Source organism: Piliocolobus tephrosceles, chromosome 8 (assembly GCF_002776525.5).
Source record: "Piliocolobus tephrosceles isolate RC106 chromosome 8, ASM277652v3, whole genome shotgun sequence".
NCBI classification, from domain to species: domain Eukaryota; kingdom Metazoa; phylum Chordata; class Mammalia; order Primates; family Cercopithecidae; genus Piliocolobus; species Piliocolobus tephrosceles.
The window spans coordinates 56,436,567-56,455,257 of record NC_045441.1 but is presented as its reverse complement, the minus strand read 5'-3'; the positions used below and the strand labels follow the sequence as shown (position 1 = coordinate 56,455,257).

The following is an 18,691-nucleotide window of genomic DNA, read 5'->3' as shown; positions in this document are numbered from 1 at the left end:
TATTGAAAGCCTTTTCTACTCTATTGAGGTAATTATGTAGTTTTTGTCTTTAGTTCTGTTTATGTGATGACATTTATTGATTTGCAAATGTTGAACAGACCTTGCATTCTGGGGATGAAGCCTACTTGATCATGGTGGATTAGCTTTTTGATGTGCTGATTGATTTGGTTTGCAGGTATTTGTTGAGGATTTTGGCATTAATGTTTGTCAAGGATATTGGCCTAAAGTTTTCTTTTTTTGTTGTGTCTCTGCCAGGTTTTGATATAAAGATGAGGCTGGCCTCATAGAATTAGTTGGGGAGGAGTTCTTCCTCAGTGTTTTGGAATAGCTTTTCTGTAGGAATGGTACCAGCTCTTATTTGTACATCTGGTAGAATTCAGCTGTGAATCCATTAGGTCCCAGGCTTTTTTTGGTTGAGAGACTATTTATTACTGATTCAATTTCGGAGGTTGTTATTGGTCTGTTCAGGGAATCAGTTTATTCCAGGCTCAGTCTTTGGAGGTTGTATATGTCTAGGAATTTATCTACCTCTTCTAGGTTTTCTGGTTTGTGTGCATGGAGGTGTTCATAGTAGTTTCTCATGGTGGTTTTTATTTATGTGGGTTCATTAGTAACATTCCCTTCATCATTTCTAATTATGTTTATTTGGCTCTCCTCTCTTCTTTATTAGTCTAGCTAGTGACTTGTCTATTAATTTTTTCAAAAAACCAACTCCTGGATTTGTTGATTTTTTTTAAAAAAATTTATTTATGTATTTATTTATTTTTTGAGATAGAGTCACTGTGTTACCTAGGCTGGAACACAGTGGCACGATCTCGGTTCTCTGCAACCTCCACCTCCCAGGTTCAAGCGATTCTTCTGCCTCAGCCTCCTGAGTAGCTGGGACTACAGGCACGTGCCACGATGCCCAGCTAATTTTTGTATTTTTAGTAGAGATGGTGTTTCACTCTGTTGGCCAGGCTGGTCTCGAACTCCTGACCTCAGGTGATCTGCCCGCCTCGGCCTCCCAAAGTGCTGGGATTACAGGTGTGAGCCATCATGCCCAGCCTCGTTGATCTTTTGAAAGGTTTTTTGTGTCTCAGTTTTCTTCAGCTCAGCTCTAATTTTTGTTATTTCTCATCTTCTTCTAGCTTTTGGGTTGTAAATCAGCATTTTCATCAGAGGTTGCAAAATGATGTTTTTCTATTCTACATTATTTGCTAGTATTCTTCCATAATGTTGAGCTTCTCATCAACTGGGCTGCTTAGTGCATTTCCTACTGAAGAGGCAGGAATGTACTTGATCCTTCCTTTTACTAAGTTTCAAAGTGAAAGGCTGTTTAAAATTGCGGTTTCAAGTGGTAACAAATGAGTTTTTTCAGTCTTTTTTTTAAAATAGAATTGTGGATCTATGGATTTTTTATTCAACGTTTTAATCTTTTACAGTCCCTTTTTTTAATTTTCAAATTGCCATGACTTTGACGAGTTGTGGGCAAATTTTTACTATAAAAATCTGAAGCACATGAGAGTTCTGAACTAGAGATAGAAATTTAAGAGTTGTCAATGCATAAGTAGTGGCTCAAGTCATGGGAGAAAATAATACTGCCTAAGGAGGATATAGGGTGGAAAACTAAGCAGCCCAGGTTAGCAATTTCCAGCATTTATAGGAAGAATCCTTACATATGTATTTGTGAGTTGTTTTTATTGAATTTTTTTCTCCAGTGTTTTGCAAATTGTTTTATGAAATGACCAGAAATTACCAATTATCCTGATTGCTTTTATCGCGAACCTGTTAATGTTTTCTGCTTTTATTTTGATTTATTGTTTTTGAACTTGAATTCTATTCAGCCCCTCAAGAATGTTTAAACTTAGTTTTATGTTGAATATGCACAGTTGCAGTAAAAATTATTCTTTTTTTTTTTTTTTTTTTTTTTTGAGACAGAGTTTCAGTCTTGTTGCCCAGGCTGTAGTATAATGGTGCAATCTCAGCTCACTGCAACCTCCGCCTCCCAGGTTCAAGCAATTCTGCCTCAGCCTTCAGAGTAGCTGGGATTACAGACACGTGCCACCATGCCCAGCTAATTTTTTGTGTTTTTAGTAGAGACAAAGTTTCGCCATGTTGGCCAGGCTGGTCTTGAACTCCTGACCTCACATGATCCACCTGCCTCGGCCTCCCAAACTGCTGGGATTACGCCTGGCCTAAAAAGTATTCTTTTAGGAAAAGAAATGAAAAAAAATTAACATTTTAGTATTAATTAAGAAATTCCTTGGGAGGCCAAGGTAGGTGGATCGCGAGGTCAGGAGATCGAAACCATTCTGGCTAACGCCGTGAAACCCCATCTCTACTAAAAATACAAAAATTAGCTGGGCATGGTAGCACACACCTGTAGTCACAGCTACTTGGGAGGCTGAGGCAGGAGAATCACTTGAACCTGGGAAGTGGGGATTGCAGTGAGCCAAGATCATATCACTGCACTCCAGCCTAGGTGACAGAGTGAGACTCTGTCTCAAAAAAAAAAAAAAAAAAAAAGCAATTCCTAGAAAGCTGGATCAAAACTACCCATACTGATAGCACATGCATAGTAAATTTGGGAGTTAAAAAAATACATTATATTCAGGACTATTACTGACTTGTTTTTTCCTCAAAAAATATTATTTTTATAAACTAAAACCTTTATTGGTAATATAACATTTTCTGTCACTGATATAAGATGCTAATATTTATCAATTTTCTATTGAACATCTTTTAACAGACATTTTGTACATGTAAAAAGTATATCATATTACTAGCATAGCAATGTTAGGTAAAAATGTCATTTGAATTTGAATTTTTATGATATTTTAATAAATACGATTGATGGTAAATATTGAATGATATGATGACAATGGTGGCAATGAAATCCAGTACCTTCCTTACACCAGACTGGAAACCTAGGTTCAGGTTCCAGTGAACTTGCCAGTTTTTAAAAAGCATCACTAAACTCTGTCAGTGTCTTCACATCTCAAAGAAGGAATATGATACTGTTTGATGATAATAAAACTGGATATTTTTATATTTCTTAAAAATTATATATTTATTTGATCAACCTGATATTTGGAAATTTAATACTATGTGCCTTGGAAATTTTTAGTAAGCCCTTGGAATAATGAACTAACAAAGTACTTTTAGTAACATATTTCATCAACATATTGTAAATAACCACAGGCTATTTTGACTCCTCATAGTCACTGTTGGAGGCCCATGATATTGTGGCATCAAAGTGTTATGATTCACCTCCATCAAGCCCAGAAATGAATAATTCTTCTATCAATAATCAGTTATTACCAGTAGATGCCATTCGTATTCTTGGTATTCACAAAAGAGCTGGGGAACCTTTGGTGAGTATAGATAAATCAGTGCCCTATTAAATCTGAAATATGACATAATTTGTGGTTCAGTCACTACTCTATTTCATTTTTTTTCCTTTTCATAATGTTATGAAAGCTGTATTCTTATTTGGCCTGTGTATAAAGACACAGCTGATGCTCTCTCAATTTGGTTTAGTCTGCAAAATTAAACCAAAATGAAAAGTTAAACTGAGCTAGAAGTAGAAATATGGCAAGGGGTAGCAAAAAATTTCAGAAGATGACTACTATGTTTCTTCCTACCCTTTGAAGGCATGAACTGCCCTTGGAAGAAATGCTGACAGTATCAAAATATAGAAGGAAGTTGTTATTAAAAATTTAAAAATCGAAGCCGTACTAGGACTCTCTAAGTAGTGAAGTTTACTATTCCTTGGTAAAATTATTACTTCTGGATCTGACTATAAGAACAGTGAGTGCAAAAAAGGAAAAGCCAGGAATAAGTCCATCAGAATGCACAAAATACCTTTTTTTGCTCTGAGTTTCCATTTAGCCTGTAAGATACATCCTATCCACTAGTGTAGTAAACTATACTAGTACACAGTTTAATGGGAGTGAAATATTGAAACAGGAGAGAACATAGGAAAAGTAAGAATGATTCGTTTTACCTAGTTTTAGAATTATTTTCTTATATTTGTTCATGAATATTTAAGCATTTCTCCCTAATAAATGAGAAATCTCTTTCTTATTTCTCATAGGGTGTGACATTTAGGGTTGAGAATAATGATCTGGTAATCGCCCGAATCCTCCATGGGGGAATGATAGATCGACAAGGTCTACTTCATGTGGGAGATATAATTAAAGAAGTCAATGGCCATGAGGTTGGAAACAATCCAAAGGAATTACAAGAATTACTGAAAAATATTAGTGGAAGTGTCACCCTAAAAATTTTGCCAAGTTATAGAGATACCATTACTCCTCAACAGGTAAGTAATAAAATTTTTGGTAGTATTAAAAATATTTTCATGTTTTTAATCACAGTGTTGGAAATAGCTATCAGTTGCTACTATTTTGCTAAAGAAAAGAGAAAAGCAATCGATTTGAGTGTTCTGAAATGCCTTATTTTGTCATGGGTGAATTTTTGAATGTGTAAACAATGCTATTTTACTATTATAAAGGAAGTAGTAAGATTTCTTTGTGAACACGAGGAACCCTGGCATAACAGTAACCTACAGCCAGGTATCAGAAGAACCATAAAGTCTTTGAATTATTAATGTAGCAAACATTTCTGACAGCTGTTATGTTCAGGCATTGTATTAGGCCCTGGGAGAGGATAAAAATGCAGTCCAGATCACCTCCAGCTTAGTGTTTGTGTGATGGATGAAATGACTGATGAGGCCAGAAAAGAAAATGGGTATAAAGAAAATCTTGGACCTCTGGTTTGCACACATTTGATCTGTATTTTAAAACTAATTTTAGGTAAACTAGATAATTGAATGGGAAAATGTTTTAGTTATAGAGATTGTCTAGGCTCAGTATGTTAAGTGAATTCAAAAAGACGAGAAATGAGATTATGTAACCAGGTGGCAGATATTTGAAGGTGTGAGGTGATTTGTGAACAATAGCTCTAATGAATGGTTAAAATGACCACTTAGGTTGAAATATCATTGCTGCCAATTATCAGCTTACCTTCTCTGTGCTTCATTTTTCTCATCTATATAGTAGGGAAAAATTTTTCTCAGAAGTTTGTTATGAGGATTAAATGAGTTAATTCATGGAGTGCTGTCACAGCAACACCTGGCACATAGTGAGTGCTCAAGAAGTGGCTGCACTTCTGTGGTGATGAGGCAGTAGTGGTAAAATGGAACCGTAAAGAAAGAGTAAGAAAGTAATTGCAGAGGAAGAATTGAAAAGTATGATAGTGTTGGAACCAAAGAGAGGGTTTTCAAGCCTAAGTAATGTAGAAGTAGATACCTCTGATGTTCAGGTTTATTCCAGAAATGTATTGTTTGATGTATGAATGAAATTATAAGTTTTCTTACATAAGATACTGCCAGTGTATCTTATTTCATATTGTTAAAATGAGAGCTTAAAAGTCTAGTTCTTACATTTCCATACAGTTATTTGAAATAACATTTCATTGAATGTCTATTTTAAACTGTTCTTTCAAAGATAAGGATAGATTATTTAGTCATGAATATTAGCATGTAAATTGAACTTCTGAAAATAGATAGGCTTGTAATTAAGTTCGGTTGAAATGAAGGTAGTTTCGTGGTCCTCAAGGAAAAGAATTGTGAAAAATAAATGATATTAGTACTTAGACATTTCGTATCAGTAGTACCTTTCAGACTACCTTTATTCCTCTGTTGGCAAATTTTGGTTTGTGACACCTGAGGCCTTATCTTGGACTTGCGTAGGTTGAAAGAGTAAAATCTAGAATTTACGTATTTTATTTATTATTATGTGTTAGTTGTAGTAGGAAGATTTTATTTTCCTTCTGTAGTCCAAACTCCAGAATTCCTCTAGCTCACCATGGCTGTAATAGACTTTTATAGGCAAAATAAAATTTTATAGTATTAATAACTAGGGCTTTGGCCCAAATTCCTACATAGATTTTGCATCCGGTAAACTAACTGAATACGATGAAATGCAAGGATATTTAGCCTTGGTTTAAACGTAAGTTTTCCCCATTTCATACCCTCTCAAACTCTGCTTTTCACTTAGCATTTAGAGCTGGGGGAATGAATTCACGTAGGAGAGGAGGAGTCTTACAAGCCTGAGGCAACCTGAGGCCTGTCTTGCCATAAAGAAGAAGAGAAACTATAACATGAAGGCTTCCAAAAGAACATCCAAATTGAGACTTTTTTTTTTTTTTTTTTACATGAAAAAGGGAACATTACTCATACGCTGGAATCATAGACATAAACCAGGGCATCTGCAAACCATGGGCATCCTATTAAGATGCTATAGGGAAGCAAGGGCATTTTGCCTCTTCAACTCTTTCACTAAAATCTCCACCATGTAGTGCTGTGGAGATTGTCTCAGGTCTGGATTGCTGCAAGAGCAAATGAAAGCCAAGAACTCTTCCGTACCACGGTAATGTTTTTCAAAAGCATAGTTAGTAGATTATCTCTATCAGAATCATTTCAGGTGCTTGGTAAAAGTCCAGAATCTGCTATGGGACATAAGTATCTATATTTAAATTTTGAGGACCAGAGTGAGTTAGAAGTAGCCAATTCTGAAGTTCTTCAACTTATATATAGCTTAGATTCCCAGAGGCTATTCATAATTCCATTTGTTTTATTAAGGCCAACTGATAGGAATTCTTTCTTATTCTTTGGAACCAACATGACCTGGACAACTAGAAACAATATAACAAAATATATCACAGGACCCTTTCACTCAAGGATATTCATTAAAAATTCTCAACAAAGTATTAGCAAATGAGATTTGATTGTGTATATAACAAGGGTAATACAACATATCCAAGTTAGATTTATTATCCCAGGTATGCTAGGAGAGTTTCATATTAGAAAATCCATGTGTAACTAAGCACATTAACAGACGAAAAGAGAATAACCTCAATGGAGAATTTGATAAAATTCAATGATTTTAAAAAATGATTAGTAAATTAGAAATAGAAGAGAAAAGCCTTAATTTTATTACAAAAGAAAAAAAACTGGAACAAACGTTATTGTGAATTAACTAATGTTAGAAGCTTTCCCTTTAAAGTCAGAAACTGGCCTTTCATCTGGTCTGCCTGAGACCTCTAGTGCCAACCCCAATACCGCATGAAGTTTTATTTCCACTCACGAAATTCCACTTTCGTTTTCATTATAAAATGAAAACGCCTTCACAAACCGAGAAAAACTTGCCAAATTTCAAGCACAATTGTACATTGGTAAAAAGGAACTGCCCTCAGATGATACAGCAGACATTATCTATTGCAACAGATGATTAAAAAAATCTTTAGTTCTCCTGAAAGAAAGTAGAAATAAGCAATATCTCTGATACTAAAGAGGTATGTTTACAAACCAAGGAATGGTGATCTGCACTAACAATCGCAATGTTCAGACATCTCTAGCAGCAAACACTTTGACCATTATACCAGCCATACTGAGACAAAGCAGCTAACAGAAATGCCACCCAGTGTCTTAAACCAGCTTGGTGTCAACAAGCTTAACGAAACTGGCAGAAGCTGGATGGGAAAGTACCACTTACTTTTGGGGAAGTGGTGATCTTGTTCAGAATTTTGATGAAGCTTCCAACAATGAGGCAAACTGAATTGATTCAACTTCTAAAAAATAATAAAATTTCAAGAATTTTAACTGCTTTTAAAATGTTTTATATACGATAAAATGTAAACCTATGGTATTTTAAATTCCAAGGCCCTTGGACACTGGGATAATGCTACTTTTTAATTATTGATTATACACAGTTATTTATTTGCAATTAGCCAGAAAATAGTTTAAAACAAAGATAAAGGCTTTGCCTAGTTAAAAAAAGAAAGAAAAAGAAAGAAAGAAACTAGAGAAGGGTGCTCACTAGCACCACTTCTATTTAATATTTTCTTGAAGGATCCATAAGTACAGTCTGACATAAATTATAGAAGCAAAATGTTTGGAAAGGAGGCAATAAAACTTTTTATTTACAAATACGAGTTTTTGCATAGAAACCCCTCAAAACTACAACTTATTAGAAATAATAAAGTTTACCAAGGTACCTGAAAATAAGATTAAGACACAAAACTCAATTGCATTTCTGTATGTCATCAGCAAACGTCTAGAAATGTAACTATGACATTTATAGTAGAGTCAGAGAATGTCACATTTATGTCTGGGAATAAATCTAACCTAAAAAATTCAGGACCTCTACACAAAGGAATTATGAAGAGGATCTAAATAAGCAGGTATATCACATCATGGACAGGAAGGCAGTATTGTGAAGATGTTGATTTTTCACGCATTGACTTGCAGATTTAATGGAATTCCAGTCAAAACAGGGTTTTCCATGGAATTTGATAAGATGAATAGCCAAGACACTTTAGAACCGGAAAAGCAGGAATGGGGTCTGATTATTAATGTTTAGGAATTAAGATACTGTGATGTTGGCATAGGAAGAGACAGCATGATCAGTGGACTTTTAGGGAGCTCAGAAAGAGACTTACACATACATATTACTTTGATATGTGACAGAGATAATGTCTTTCAATGTGGAAAGGAGAGATGATTCAATGAATGGGAAACTGGTTATTCTAGGGATACTGTTTGAAATTGTGTTTCATTCTGCATAGAAAAATCAAGTAAAAGGGGACATATGTTCAGTAAACATGTAAAGATTTGTTAAAAATCATAATGTGATATACCATTAAGTTGGTAAAAATTGTAGCTGTGAATCAACAGCATCTTTTCTACATTGTTGGTGGCAGTGTGTATTGTTATAAACACATTAGGAAGAAAAGTTTAATAATGTCTCTTAGAGTTCAATATTCACGTATATCCAGCTGCAATAATTCCCTAGAGCAATTCTTATGTATGTACAGCTGGAAACATGTTAATAAGCATGTAAACCCCAGAAGATTACATGCATATAGCATGATACTTTTTTTAAGTTTAAAATAACTAAATATATAATTTTAAAGAGTACATATAGATGCAATAGAACTATATACAAAATGAAAAGTAAGGAGTTTGTGAACCCAAGATTCAGGGTGAAGTGTGCCTTGGTTGGGGAAATCAGAATGATGGGATGGGATGGAATGAGGGCAGGAGAATCAAGTAGGATTTTAATGTTAGTTTTAGTGGCAAGTGCGTAGCTGTCTGTTATATTATTAAAACTAATTAAATCAACAAAAGCAGTCCTTGCATGAACCAATGATATAAGCATAAGAATTGTGATTAGTATAATTTTGGCCTAGGTTAGTAATTAGTAGATTTTTTTTTTTTTTTTTTTTTTTTTTTTTTTTTTGACAGAATCTAGCTCTGTCACCCAGGCTGGAGTGCAGTGGCGTGATCTTGGCTCACTGCATTCTCCACTGCCCGGGTTCAAGCAATTTTCCTGCCTCAGCCTCCCAAGTAGCTGGGACTACAGGTGTGTGCCATCATGCCCAGCTAATTTTTGTATGATTTTTAAAATAAAATTTTCTATATGGCTGAGGCTTGAATTTGTGGCCCTCAGGTATTTATCAGAGAGGAACATGGATTGCCCTTCAAAACTTTTTTAACCAAACGTATATTCTTGTTACCTTACTGTTCTCAAAAATGTGTGTGTACATCTGTATGTAACCAAGTAGACCAAGTTCATACACTGAAAATTTGTAGAAAAAGCATCCTTCCTTGATCATCTCAGCTAGTGTTGTGGAAAATCTCTTAGCAATGATAATCACTTTGTTCACCATCTTGTTACTCACTCTGAAGTGCAGAGTCAGATGGACCTGGAACTATGATTTAAGAACTAGGTTCTATAAGCAATGTGTGCACCATGTTTAGCCAACACATTCCCAATTGAATTACTAGCCACCTTCTGATTTAACATCAGGGTCAAGGTGGAACTGGTTTTCTAGCCATTTCATCCATTTAATTTTTTTCCCACTAATTATTGTCATTTGCATAAGCATAGTATATTCCTGTGCCATATTTTCTCAATACTTCTACTGTTTTTATCTTTACTTTTAAAAATATCCTTGAGATAAAGTTTATATAAATAAAGTGTACAATTTGATACATGTGGACATACATAATGTACCCGTGAAATCAACACAATTGAGATGGTGAACACTCCCAGAAATGTATTTGTGTCCATTTCTTTTTCTTTCTTCCTTTTTTGAGACAGGGCCTCACTCCTTCACCCAGGCTGAGGTGCAGTGACGTGATCACAGCTCACTGCAGCCTCAGCCTCCCAGGGCTCAAATAATCCTTCCACCTCAGCCTTCTGAGGAGCTGGGACCACAGACATGCACCACCACACCTGGCTAATTTTTTTTTTTTTTTTTTTTGTAGACACAGGGTTTCGCCACGTTGTCCAGGCTGTCTTGAACTCCTGTGCTCAAGCGATCTGCCCGCCTCAGCCTCCTAAAGTGCTAGGATTACCGGCATGAGTCATTGCTCCTGGCCTCCCAGCTTCTTTGTGTCCACTTCTCATCCTTCCCTCCTGCTCCCTTTTTCTCTCCCACCCCTGACACCAGGCAGCTACTGCTCTGCTTTTTGTCACTTTAAATTATTTTGCATTTTCCATATTTTTATATAAATGGAATACATGTATTCTTTTTTGGATATTGTTTGATTCATTTGTTTAGCTTCCTTCAGCATAGTTGTTTGGGGATTCATTCATGTTATGTGTATTGATAGTTCATTTATTTTTATTGACAAGTAATATTCCATTGCATGGCTGTACCACAGTTTGTTTATCCATTACCTGGCTGATGAATATTTTTTTGTTGCCAGTTTGGGGCTTTTACAAATAAAGCTGCTATGGACATTTACATATAAGTCTCTTGAGTGTATACCAGGAGTTGAAGGAGTGAGTCATACGGTAGGTATATGTTGAACTTCTGAAGAAGTTAGTATACCAACTTAAATTTCCACCAACATTGTATGAAAGTTCCAATTACTCTGCAGTTTGGACAACATGTGGTATGGCCAGTCTTTAAAGTTTTAGCCATTCTAATAGTGTGTAGTGGTATCTCATTGTGATTTTAATTTGCATTTTCCTAATAACTAATAATATTGAACATATTTTTATGTGTTTATTTGCCATACTTATGTGCACTTTGGTGAAGTGTCTTCAAATCTTTTGTCCATTTTTTGTTGAATCGTTTTTCTTAGTTTTGAGTATTCTTTATGTATTCATGATACAAGTGCTTCATCAGAATTGGGATTTGCCAAGACTTTCTTCCAGTCTCTATCTTGTCTTTTCATTCTCTTAACAATGTCATTCAAAGAGCAGAAGTTCTGAATTTTTATGAAATCCAATTTATCATTTTTTTTCTTTGAGTCATCCTTTTGTGGCTTTATTTAAGAAGTCTTTGTATAACCTAAGGTCATGAAGATTTTCTCCAATTTTTTTTCCTACAAGTTTTACAGTTCTATCTATGCTATACATCTGAGTCTATGATACATGTACTGTATGTTAATTTTTATATAGGATGTGAGGAAAGGATCAAAGTTTATAGTTTGTATATGAATATTCAATTTTTCCAGCTCAGTTTTTTGAAAAGACTATTTCTTTCATCAAATTTGGAAAAACTTTGACAGTAGTTTCTTCAGACATTTTTTCTATTTTTCTGTTTCTCCTGTCCTCTGGTGACTTTAGTTACACGAATATTAAGCCTCTTGAAGTTGTCCCGTGGCTCACTGATTAGTTCATTTATTTCAGCCTTTTTTCTCTGTATTTTTCATGTTGGATATTTTCTATTGTTTTGTCTTCAAGTTAACTGATCTTTTTTTTTGCAACTTCTAATCTGCTATTAATCACATCTAGTGGGTATTTTTCATCTCAGATATTTTGGCTTTCATTTCTAGAAGTTCAGATTGCCTCTTTTTTATATCTGCATGTGTTTAATAGACTTAATGCTTCCTATAGTTTCTTGAACCATGAATATAATATGTAAAGTTAAAACAATTACTGTAACGTCCTTGTCTAGTAATTCTAGCATATTTGTCATTTCTGGGTCACTTGATTTTTCTCCTTGCTGTAGGTTATATTTTCCTCCCTCTTTGCATGCTTGGTCATTTTTGATTGGCTGCCAGGCATGAATTTCACCTTGTTGGGTACTGGATATTTTTATATTCGTAAATACTCTTTTTTTTTCTTCCAACTCTTTTTTTTTTTTTTGGAGTCTCACTCTGTCACCAGGCTGGAGTACAGTGGCGCAATCTTGGCTCACTGCAACCTCTACCTCCTGGGTACAAGCGATTCTCCTGCCTCAGCCTCCCAAGTAGCTGGGACTACAGGCATGTGCCACCAGGCCCAGCTAATTTTTTTATTTTTAGTAGAGACAGGGTTTCATCATGTTGGCCAGGATGGTCTCAATCTCTTGACCTCGTGATCCATCTGCCTCAGCCTCCCAAAGTGCTGGGATTACAGGCATGAGCCACTGCTCCCGGCCCTCCCAACTTTTAGGCTCAAGAGGTGTGTGTACAGGTCTGTTCATGGATAAATTGCATGTTTCTGGAGTGTAGTGTACAAATGATTTTGTCACCCAGGTAGTGAGCATGATACCTGATAGGTAGTTTTTCAGTCCTCACCCTCCTCTTATCATCTGCCTTCAAGTAAGCCTCAGAGTCTGTTGTTCCCCTCTTTGTGTCGATATGTACTCAATGTTTAGCACCCACTTACAAGTGAGAACATGTAGTAATCCGGTTTTCTGTTCCTGCATTAATTGGCTTAAGATAATGGCCTCCAGCTATGTACATGATGCTCAAAGGACATGGTTTTATTCTGTTTATGGCTGCATAGTATTCCATGATGTATATGTGCCAAAATTTCTTTATCCAGTCCACCATTATTGGGCATCTAGGTTGATTCTATATCTTTGCTGTTGTGAAAAGTGCTATGTTGAACATATGTGTACATGTGTCTTTATGGTAGAATGATATATATTCCTTTGGGTATATACCCGCTAATGGGATTGCTGGGTCAAATTCTGTTCTGTTCTGGTTTTTTTTGTTGTTTTTTTTTTTTTTTTGAGACGGAGTCTTGCTCTGTCGCCCGGGCTGGAGTGCAGTGGCCGGATCTCAGCTCACTGCAAGCTCCGCCTCCCGGGTTTACGCCATTCTCCTGCCTCAGCCTCCCGAGTAGCTGGGACTACAGGCGCCCGCCACCTCGCCTGGCTAGTTTTTTGTATTTTTAGTAGAGACGGGGTTTCACCGGGTTAGCAGCCAGGATGGTCTCGATCTCCTGACCTCGTGATCCGCCCGTCTCGGCCTCCCAAAGTGCTGGGATGACAGGCTTGAACCACCACGCCCGGCCGAGTTCTGTTTTAAGTTCTTTGAGAAATCTCCAAAATGCTTTCCACAGTGGCTGAACTAATTTACATTTCCACTAGCAGTTCCCTTTTCTCTGCAACTTTGCCAACATCTGTTATTTTTTGACATTTTAGTAATAACCATTCTTAACCTTTGTTCTAGGATACAGATGATTCTTTTAAATCTTGCTTTTTAAGATTTATTAGATATGATTGCAGAATGTAGTTTAGCTCATAACCCTTGTAAGTATTCACGGCCTGTGAATTATGAAGGTTTTTCCACCTGGCCTGGTGAGAACAGAAACTTCTTGACCGTATACAACTTCCCTATATTGTTCCCTGTAATGCTTTCAAATGATTCTTTACCATCATTGAGGAAAGAGTTACACAGAGAGAGGGTGCAGGTAGCTTCCTCATACACATGCATTGATTAAGTACTCAGCTGAAAACAGAAGGAGTCCCTAACAATTCTCTCTGCAGTCTTTCCTCACTGATACTGTGTTCCATGCACTGTAACCACCTTGATCTCCCAGGTCTCCCAGTGCATCTCATGAACTTGGAGACCATCAGGCCTCACCTTTCTCTCTTTCTGAGTTGCAGCCTGGAAACACTCTGTCCTGTTAGCTGGGGCAATTGTGTAGCTCATCTTGTTTCTTCCCCTCTTTTGGGATCACTGTCTTCATTGCCTGATCTCTGACATCTTGAAAGACATTGTTTCACATATTTTATCAACGTAGTTTTTAGTTATTTCAAGTTGGAGGGTCCTTGTTACTTCATCTGAATCCAAATGGGAGTCATTTATCTTTATTACCTTAAAAATTTAATTTTTGTATAGGTGAATCATTCCCATGGTTCAAAAATCAAAAAGTGTAAATATGTATTCAGTTGAGATCTCCCTCTGAATCCTTCCCACTACCAACCTAGTCCTCATCCCCCCACCAGTACAAACTATGCTATTAGTTTATCTTTCCAGACTTTCTTTGTTCATATGCGAGTAAATAAAAATTACATCTCCTTTTTCACCTTCCACCTCCTTTTTCATAGAAAGGTTGCATAGTATACATGCTATCATGAACCTTATTTTTTTTACTTAACCATCTATCTTGAGGATATTTCCTTATTGCTGCATACACTTCCTGTTGACACACACCACCTACACACACACACTTTTTTAATGACTAAATATAGTGCCACATCATGTAGACATACCGTCATTTGTTTAACCAGTTCCTTTTTGTTAAACAGTTAGGTTGCTTCCAATCTTTTGCTGTTAGGAATAATGTAGCCTTATGCATAAGTCATTTTGGATGTGTCTACATAACATAGCTGTTGAATACATTCCCAGACATGGATTACTAGGTCAGAGGGTTTATGCATTTGTAATCTTGATAGCTATTGCCAAATTGGCCTCCCAAGAGGTTGAACCATTCTTCCACAAGCCTTTTAGAAAGAAAATGCCTATTAACCCACAGTTCTTTTATAGAATGTTATAAAATACAAGGATTTCTGCTAATCTAATAGGAAAAAAGTGTTATAAGGTAGTTTTAATTTGTATTTCTACTCTGAATGAGGTTGTTGAACATCTGTTATGCTTAAAAGCCATTTGTACTTCCTTTTCCTTGTACTTGAAATTGTTTTGGTCATGCAGTTGTTTTTAGTAATAAGAATATGAAATAGAAATATTTTAGTAGGTGGTGTTTAGTCATTTCTTAATGATGAATGAGCAGTTAACATCCATAGCCTATAAGTGCAACACTTTAAATTGCATTTAATAAAATATAATTATACTAAGTCTAGTCATATCTTTAATGGTTTTAGAGTCATTACAAAATGGTTAGATCAAAGGTTGGGTTAATTGATTTTTCAGAAAAATTTTCAAAGTTCAAAGTAAAATCAGGTTAATCTGAGTTTTTGACCGTAAGAGTAATGTTCTAAAACTACTTTAATAAATGAAAAAAAAAAAAATAGAAATTGTTCTAGAAATCTTTTACCTTTGAGAGATGTGGTTTGTATTCCACAAATAATGGCATGTCCATAACAATTCCATGGATGTTGAAGGAATGAATATTTGAAATTTGGACTATCTTGTAAAGTCTGAGCTTTATGGTTACAATATATATTCTGTTCCACACATAAGAATGGTAATCACATTCATGGTTAGATGACAGGATTCTCTTGCTATTCTTCAATCATTGCATCTTTCTTGAGAAGTAAGGAGTATGCAGGTATTTTTATAACTTTGCATACCAATCCTTTCTTTCTGCTTGATCTCAAATACCTTTAACTTTTTGTTCTATCATTTATAACTTGCAGGTATTGTACTTTGTGGACAATTAATTAGGGAGGTAGTTGCCTTACCAAATGAGTGAAGTAATAAAATGGTCTAGTAGTTTGTTTATATTTTCTTAATTTATTATAAATTAAAAGTCTGGCTTTATTTATGCAATTACAAATATATTTTTAGAGTTGCATCAATATGGAGAGGCATCCAGCACACATCCATCAGGTATGCTGTCATTCCAGAACATTCTCTGGTACTTCATTTTTCTGTCTTATCAGCCAACTAAATTTTCTTTGATTAAATTTAATTATTTTGGTTTTTTCCCATTGTCAAAACATGGAGCTGCATGACATTATCAAGTTAGCCAATTGTCACACTTTAGCAATCTTAATGTTTGTATGCTTGCTTTTTAGATCTAAAATTATATATCAGGAAAAAAAATTATTGACTTACTGATTTAAGGATTAATATTTAGCTTTTCTAGAGTAGTTGGAAATGTTCTGAATGCTTTCTGTGAAAATCATCTAATTATAAATAACTAAGATTTTATTACATGTTCCCAGATCTAGTTATTTTAAAATTATTTTGTATGCATTGATCACAATACTTTTACCACACTAATAATATAATATGTCTACTTGTGTTATTTGAATTTTGTTTGATTACAGAAGTATGATAAACAAATAGAAAAAGAACATTGTTATTTTGACTAATTGTGTGCTTTCTTGCTTATTAAAGTTTACATGCTGATTAATGCTAAGGCAATTCTTTAGAAGATAACATTTGAATTTCTATAAATATGTATAAAACAAGTCTGTTTTAAGAAAGCAATTGGGCTGGGCACAGTGGCTTATGCCTGTAATCCCCATACTTTGGGAGGCCGAGGAGGGCAGATCGCTTGAGATCAGGAGTTTGAGACCATCCTGGCCAACATGGTGAAATCTGATCTCTACTAAAAATACAAAAATTAGCCAGGCGTGGTAGCACATGCCTGTAATTTCAGCTATTTGGGAGGCTGAGGCAGGAGAATCACTTGAACCTGGGAGGCAGAGGTTGCAGTGAGCAGAGATCACACCACTGCACTCCAGCCTGGGTAAAAGAGTGAGACTCCATCTGAAAAAAAAAAAGAAAGCAATTGGTCTGAACTTTCCATCAAATACCAAAAATGCATAATTTAATTAGAATTTAAATTAAAGCAAATAAGCCAAATAGTCCCCATTTTGGAAATCATAACTAACAGTGTTAACTGACATACTTTTATTAATAAAGCAAATGTGAAAGAAATATATATACACAAATGAATTTAAAATGGAAAATAGTTTCAAGACTTTTTCAGTATTTGTCTTACAATGAATTTAATGTTGATCATTTAAATTTAAGATGAGCATATAAATCAGAGCAAGGTGATTCGAGAAAAGACTACCAAATATATTTCATATCTGACTTTGACATGAACTTTTATTAATTTTGGTTTCAGGGCCTTTTCACAAAGTTCTAATACATCTGAAATATATACCTTAAATCAACTACCTATATTATTTCAGGATGTTAATTGGATCATAGCATTTGCTTGCTTTAAAAATTATGCAGTGCTGGTTGGAAAATCAAGTGAAAAGATTGAAGGAAAGTGGAAGAATGGTGGGATAGAATGATTATCAAACTCTTATTGATTTAAAGTTAGATATTAGAGATGAAGTTTTATTATCTTTGATACCAAAATCTGTTAATATTCTAATAACTTGATTTCCATTTATGAGAGACAAGTTCATTATCTGAAGTACTAAATACATTTTCAGTTACAATCAGTGGTTTGACAAGGATTTTTTCAGTGGAGGTGATACAACTATAGTATTTTTAATTGTGCTGTGTGTTTTAGGTATTTGTGAAGTGTCATTTTGATTATAATCCATACAATGATAACCTAATACCTTGCAAAGAAGCAGGATTGAAGTTTTCCAAAGGAGAAATTCTTCAGATTGTAAATAGAGAAGATCCAAATTGGTGGCAGGTTGGTATGCTTCTCAGAAGTTCCTCAACTACTTTTCTAATTTTAATCTTAGATCTGGTTAACGTCTGAATATTCAGGAAGAATATTAGCATTTGTTACAATGATTTTTCCCACATGAACAGCTCCTGCTTCATGGCTACTAATTTTGTGGACATAAGATCAAATTGGGAGGAAATTTGCAAGTAGCTCTTAATAAGTGCAGAATTAACCAGCCTGTGGCAGTAACCACCAGTTGGTTTAGGGAATAGACCAATTGGGTTTTTTTCACATGGGTAATTGCATTAAAATATGCTATTGACCAAGAAGAACTCACTTGGGTTATCCCTTTTAAAAAGATATTTGGGTTTTGTTTATTTTAAGTAGGAGTCTTTTACTATGAAGTAAGTCTTTCTCTTGTCTCCTCTCCCTCATGTTCGTTCATAGCAAGTAAAGCATAATTTCTTAAGGTCTTAATGTCTATTTGCTCACCTCTTCTCAGATACTGGGAAATGGAGGCTCACTCTATCAGTTTTGTTTGGTTTTGGATTAAAATCTGTGTATATAGAAAGAGATGTGTATTATCACTGCATTTTTCCCTCCTTTTTTCAGAAGATCTGTTTAATGGTATTCTTTCTTCTTCTCCTAATGTAGCTTTCAGAAACCCCTAGCAGCAGTAATAAGTCTGTTTTTGTAATTATTTATATTAGCTAACAACCACAGTATTCAGAACTGGAGAAACTGACAAGTCAGGAAGTCTGAAATGCCTTAAACTCAAAGCAAATGAGAGTTTTACTAAAGAACAAGGAGTAAGAGGAAAGGATCCAGGACTTAGCACCAAATTCTAAAATTAACTGAGATATTGGTAACTCACATTAGCTCTAAAATATAGATCTACTTCTAAGGAGAAACAAATCACAGAATGACAGCAATCTTACTAACGTGTCCTTAAATTTAAATTAAGACATTATTACATATAGGTGCACTGTGTGTTGAGACAGCTAAGAAATGGGTAAATTAAACAGAATCCATGATTTCAAGAGGTTTCCCCTGAACTTTTTAGATCCCTCATTTAAAAAATCTCTCTGTGGCTGTGTCCTTTATTGAATTATTCTAGTTTTCCTTCTTTTTTTTTTTTCCTA

General features: G+C 35.2%; 1 protein-coding gene across 3 annotated transcripts in view; it reads left to right on the top strand.

Moving 5' to 3' along the window:
- MPP6 (membrane palmitoylated protein 6) overlaps nucleotides 1–18,691 on the top strand; it is a 104,395-nt gene that overhangs the window by 64,934 nt on the left and 20,770 nt on the right. For 2 of the 3 annotated variants that reach the window (XM_023225936.1, XM_023225937.2), the window contains exons 4-7: nucleotides 3,204–3,356; nucleotides 4,079–4,306; nucleotides 15,749–15,790; nucleotides 17,442–17,573. In XM_023225936.1, the coding sequence (XP_023081704.1) occupies nucleotides 3,204–3,356; nucleotides 4,079–4,306; nucleotides 15,749–15,790; nucleotides 17,442–17,573 (555 nt within the window). The remainder of the gene's footprint in view (nucleotides 1–3,203; nucleotides 3,357–4,078; nucleotides 4,307–15,748; nucleotides 15,791–17,441; nucleotides 17,574–18,691) is intronic. The other variant, XM_023225938.1, reaches the window with a different exon arrangement.